We start from the raw sequence: 6,226 nt of genomic DNA, 5'->3' as shown, positions 1-6,226 counted from the left end.
CTTTATGTTTCTCATATGGAATATGGGCCCATGCTTCACTTCTAAAAACACGAAAGTGACTTACATATGTTTTGATTGAGCTCCATGCTTCTTCTAGAGTGATATTCTTTAAAACCTTAGTACGAGTGCGATTTACTATGTAATTTTCACAATTAATTTCTTTTGCCCAGAGATTAAGACTAAGTCCTTTAGATTGAAGCATACAACTAACCATTTCATTTAAGGTGCGACTCTTCGTTTCAGCTACACCATTTTGTTGTGGAGTATATGGAATTGTATGTTGCATCTGAATTCCATGCTCAGTGCAAAAGTTGATGAATTTGTTTTTTTCTAGAAAATCGTAATATTTCATTAACTTTGAAAAATTACATGTTGTAGATGCTATTTGCATATGCTGTGTTCTTCTAGCCATTGAGGGCTTGGTAAAAAAATATGAGTTCACCAAAAATCTTAATGCTACTCTGAGCTTTCTTCACCATGCAGGGTGTTCATTTCAATAATAGGAGTCTGATATATGACTGTACATATGCCATGTAGGGCATTTAAAACATAAATATAACCTGAAAAAGTATATACAGAGTTTGTCAAAATATATTGCTCAAGAAATTACAAAAAACCAGTGATCAAGGGCTCTCAGCCCTGTGGTAGTTTTGATCTATGTATGGCCGATGATAGTAGCAGTATTCATTTGTCCCTTGCTGTTCCTAGATTATCCACTCTCCTCTGGGAAGTGTCGTGGCCTCCTTGGATAGCCCGTCAGCACAACTGTTATGTTCCCTGTAAATGTGATTGCATGAGATGGTGTTAAATTGTGCTTTGAATATGTTTACTTCATCCAATATATTACTGAGTGTGCGTGTGTGTGATAGACAGTAATATTATTGAACCAATTCACAATGATATTTGAGTCCCCAAAAATATTTAAACTCATGCAATTATGTCCCAAAGATAAATGCAAGAGCAGGGTGATGAGTTCTGCATAATTGTTAGTTCCAGCTCCTAGTCCCATCTTTACTTTAAAATAATGCTAATCATTTAAGTAAAAGATGAAACCACCACCACATCCATGCTACTGTGCCACACCATTGAAGAAAACCCAAGGTATGTTTTTATCAATGGGTGCTGGGGCATGTGGCCTTCGGGGTCGAGGTTGATGAGGTTCAGGCATCTCATTATAAGCTGATATAATACAAGCAGTGATGTGAGGCCAACACACAGGTCTGTTGTCAAAAATATAATGGTTCCGCGCCAGCCAAATATGCTAGCTGATGATCAGAGGAAGACTCTGTAACTTTGAACCCCGATGTTGATTGTACCAAACTTCCCATGCACTGCCGATATCTTCGCCTTCCCAATGCCCAAAAAAATGGATGGAAGTGGAGATATTTTTCCAGAGGTTAATCAGAGATGTGCATTTCAGAAATAGATGGTGGGTCGATTTAGATGAGTTTTTGCACAAAATACACCAGCTCGGTCCATGAAAGGATCGATGGGTGAGGGACTCTCCTGTGGGGACTTTGTCTCTGAGTATACACCAAAAGAACAATCTGGTCTGAGGAGGCAATGTTAATTTCCATATACTCTTCCACCAGAAAGTGGTCTGCTCCGGTTGCTTGTGGGAGATCAAGGTTAGATATCCAGTCTTTGGAGAGTATGTACCATTCTCTGCAAGACACCAGATGAGTTCGTCTGGTCCCTCTTTTATCCTGATGTGTGATTCGCATAATGCAGAAATGTATTCATGCCATTCCTGGTGCCAATGTGGTGGTAAGTCAAGCTGCAAGGCTGATTTCCATCCTTGGGAGAAGATGTTGGTGTTCTGAGGGTCCGCGATATTTGCAATCACCTTGATCTCTTGGGAATGAAGATGTTGTATGAGGTCTCTAGACAGCTGATACCTACCACCACCTCCAGACCATGGATCCAAACCAATGTGGGCCAATGAACCATCGTTGATTCTCCAGACGAGATTGTCCCTAATGTGAGGCAGGGAATGTAAAAGTGCCTTCCAGACTGATGAAATGCCAGATTTGGGCCAGCTCGGCAATCAAACCCAGTCCATGATTTGCTGAGGCCATATATACTTATGATATGTGATAGTAGTCCATAGATTCTATCCTGTCAGCAGAGTCCAGCCCATTTTTGCAGCAAGGGCTTGTGCAAATAGAGGAAGATCTTTTAGACCCCAGCCTCCCCATTTCTTTGGTAGAGCAATCTTGTTCTAGCTCACCCATGCAAAAATCTTTTGTCTTGATTTCCATTCCAAAGATATCTGTTACAGAGTTGTTGTAGATGAGCCAAAATGTTCCTGGGGATCCATGCAAGTGCCATCCAAAAAACCGGTGTGGCCTCAAGAACAGATTTGATAAGAACAAGCCTGCCAGCTCTAGATAAGTATCTGAGACTCCAGATTGAAAGCCTTTTCTCTAGTTTGGTGACAAGCCAAACCCAATCTGCAATTTTCTGACTAAGAGGCTTTATCCAGAAACCCAAGTATTTGAAACCCCTGTCCAGGGGTATGATACAATAAGGGAAATGCTGGAGGGCAAGTTGAGACTCCTGGATGGAAGTTCGAGCTAAAGTTATGGTAGATTTTGTGTGATTAGCTAACATCCCAGTAGCCGCCGAGAAAAGAGAGAGAATCTTGGAGAAAGTAAGAGAGTCCCGAATACTCCCATCCAGGAAGATGAGGACATCATCCACGAAAAGCAGATGGGTGAGGAAACAGGCCTCAGATATCTTGAGACCACAAAGACTTCCATCACGCTTAGCCGATGCAAGCAAGCGGCTAAGCCCATCCATGACGATCAAAAAGAGGAGGGGAGAGAGAGGGCAGCCTTGTCTAAGCCCCCTCTCAGAATGAAAGAAATGGGAGGCAGAACCATTAATGAGAACACTGAATGTAGGGGAGGTAATACAAGCCATAATCTAGGTGATGAATCCATGGGGAAAGCCTAGATGAATAAGAAGCATCTTAATGTAAAGCCAGCTGACATGGTCAAAAGCTTTTGCCAGATCAATCTTAAGAATAATGCCCTTATGATGTTTAGTCCAGATCGAATGAATTGCCTCCTGAGCTGAGCCAATGGCTTCATGAATCTGGTGATGTTCAAGAAAGGAAAATTGCTGGGGGGCAATATGACGAGATAGAATAGGGCGGAGTCGGTTTGCAATGATCTTGGAGATGATTTTGTACAAACAATTGCATAATGAAATGGGCCTATAGTCATTGAAGGAGGATGGGGAATCAGATTTTGGTATGAGGGCAATAAAATTCGAATTGATAGCATTGTACAGCGATCCGGACAATCTGCATTCTTCCACAACTTTCAATAGATCATGCCCCAGTAGGTCATAGAACGCAAGATAGAATTCTATGGTCCACCCATCCGATCCCGGGCTCTTGTCCTTTTTGAACCATTTCAACATTCCTTCGAGTTCTCCTGCAGTCACAGGTGCACATAATTCCTCAGCCTCATCCTCATTAACGAATCTGGGGAAATGTCTGGCCACATTGATGATATCAGCCAGATTTGAACCAGGTGGGTTTTTGTATAGATTCCTGAAATGTGTAGAGCCGAGATGGGAGAGTTTGTTGAAAGTATCAGCAACTCCACCCTCTGGTAGAGGTAAGTTCCATATGGTGTTTGTTACCTTCCTACCTTTTGCATAATTATGAAAGAATCTAGTATTGTCATCACCTGCTTTCAACCATATGGCCCTACTTCTGAGTCTCAAAGATTCCTCTCGCTCCTTCAAGATCTTAGCCTTCTGATTCTCTAGCTCAATCAAATGTGATTTGTCCTCTGCTGATATAAACCCCAGGCTTCGCTCATCCAGCAGAGAGCTCAGCTCAGATTCGATGTGAGATAGTAGCGAATCCTCCCTCTGGTGTTTCTCTTTTGCCCAATTAATAGAAAGATGTTTGAGCTGAGACAGGTTATGGCAGAAGCCTTTAGCCAAGGAGTCATATCTATCAATCGGGTTTGCAGCCCAGAATTCTGAAACCATGTTAATGTATGCAGGGTCCTGTAACCACACATGGTTAAATTTGAAAGGGGCTTTAGGTTTAGGATGAGGACTAGACACCTCCAGATAAATGGGGGAGTGATCCGAAATGCCCCCTGAACCGACCCATTGCTTGTAGTGATGCAGATGCTGCATGAGGGGGACCTTCAATAGGAACCTATCTAATCTTCGAGCAAGTGTAGCCTCACCCACCCTTCTGTTCCGCCAAGTAGGAAGAGGTTTATTCATGGGGACATCCACTAAGTTGTGCTGCTCCAGGAGGTTTGACATGTACCCCAAAATAGAATCCACTTGAGCCATAGACCCCCAAGATTCACCAAAACCCAGGGAGAAATTGAAATCACCTCCTAGGATGATGTGATCAGGGGAGAAAATCGAGAGATCAAGCAGGTGCTGCCAGAAATTCTCCCTCTGTTGACAGGGGCCATATATGTTTACAACCCTTAGGTTAATGCCAAGCTCTGTTGAAAAAAATCTAATCCAATGAATCCGTGACCTCCCCAAGATGCTAAAGCTCTGATGGAACGGGGCTTATATCCAATGGCAAGGCCCCCTGATCTCCCTACTGCATCCATTGCCATAAAGTTCCATCCCGGTAAAATAGATTTTAGGGAGCTAGTAATGTGATTAGCCTCACCTAGGGTTTCTTGGAGCAGGATAATGTCAATAGGTTCAACCTCAAAGAGTCTGTGCAGGGCTAGTTTCTTGGAGGCACTAGCCATGCCTCTGCAATTGAATGATAGACACTTCATGGGGGAACCCTACTCGGGGTGTTCAATGCTCTAAGAACCCCGTCGAGAGTGGATTGATGGCCAGAGGTGACCTCAGCCCCTACTCGTTTGATGGCTTTGGAGAGGTCTGATTTCCTTCCCCGCGTAGTCAAAGAAGCTGAGCTAGGTAGGGTGAGTCCCAAGCCAGCAAGATGTACTGGAGTACCGCTAGATAGGGTATGGGAGCGAAGATTATAGTGATGAGATGATGAAATCCTGTTGGAAGATGGAGAGGAGGAGGATGTGGATAACGATTGTAATGAGGGTGCAGCGGTGGCAATAGAGGGAGGAGTAGCCATAGTGCAGTGAGCCACAGAAGTGATAATGGGAGGTGGAACAAAAGATGTGCAAAATGCAATTGAAGGAGATAGAGAGGTCAGAGGAATACCCGATGCTTTTGCAGCTTCAGCAGCCGCCCGAGATCTGGTGAGTGGAGGCGAGTTTGATCTGTGCACTTCGTCCACCGACTTTGGGAGGGGGTTGCTGGCTGGGGGAAATGGGCCCGGAACAGGAGAGCGCTGCACGACCAGCGAGTCAATCCTGGAAGGAGCTGGTGACGCCTTTGGAGGGTCCTCTGATTTCTTGATGAGAGGGCAGTCTTTGAAGATGTGACCCACCTTGTGACATCGCCGACAGTGGAAGGGAACTCCCTCATAGTCCAGGATTTGGACCCTGGTGAATTTCCCCCATTGAAGTGTAATTTTCTCCTCCAATCCCTCGCGCGTATCCAAGTGGACCAAGATGCGAGCAAGGGTTCTATTCTTTGATTGCACAAAAGTTCGATCATGGTCCAGGTAGGTACCGAGGGCATTCCCGATCCTGATGAAGACCTCCTCACACCAGTACTGTAATGGGAGCCCTGGCAAGCGCACCCAGAGTGGCCCAGCCCCAATTTGCTCTCTCTTTGGATCGAAGAGGGGGCTCCATCTCTTGAGAAGTACCGGCGCCATCTCAATGTGCCAATACCTGGCGAGGACCAAATCCATGTAATTTTCTTTCGCAAAATGTAGGGCAAACCAGCCCCTGGGTAAGACCTGCACCTCGGGCAGTTCCTTAAGCATTCCACCCCAAATCTCCCGGACCCATAGAGTGAGTCTGGTGGCTGAATAAGCTCTACCGCGAACATGTCCCACGAGTACTGTGTTGGCCATATATGCCACTTCCCCAATAGCAGAGGTCTCACCAAACCGGATGGTGATGTCCTTTGAAGTCGCCTTCACACACTTTGTCTTTCACTTCCCTGTACGAGGTGCAGATGGGTGATCTGCCAACGGATCAGGTGAACCTTCCAAAGGGGTATTTTTCACAGACTTTACCTTTATCGCAGGGGTCTCAAAGCATCCCGACAGTGAGTGTGCAGAAGAGGGAGGGTTTGGAACCTCGGATGCGTGGATGACTTCAGGCGGCGCGGTGAAGAAAGTCGAGAT

At 45.1% G+C, this 6,226-nt stretch overlaps 1 protein-coding gene across 1 annotated transcript; it reads right to left on the bottom strand.

The window, feature by feature from the left end:
* Positions 1 to 2,226: 2,226 nt before the first annotated feature.
* Positions 2,227 to 2,802, bottom strand: LOC149189574 (uncharacterized). Its single transcript, XM_089410279.1, has one exon. The coding sequence runs from the start codon at positions 2,800 to 2,802 to the stop codon at positions 2,227 to 2,229; it is 576 nt and encodes a 191-aa protein (XP_089266405.1).
* Between the last annotated feature and the right edge of the window lie 3,424 nt (positions 2,803 to 6,226).

Source organism: Pinus tabuliformis, chromosome 3_1, assembly GCF_031772625.1.
Source record: "Pinus tabuliformis cultivar Carrire ecotype Pingquan chromosome 3_1, CPIR1, whole genome shotgun sequence".
NCBI classification, from domain to species: Eukaryota; Viridiplantae; Streptophyta; class Pinopsida; order Pinales; family Pinaceae; genus Pinus; species Pinus tabuliformis.
Note: the sequence above shows the minus strand (reverse complement) of the source record. Positions and strands in the feature narration are given on the sequence as shown.

Excerpts from the sequence above, each read along its gene's own strand:
- LOC149189574 (XM_089410279.1), bottom strand. The coding sequence starts at position 2,802 with ATGGATGGGCTTAGCCGCTTGCTTGCATCGGCTAAGCGTGATGGAAGT.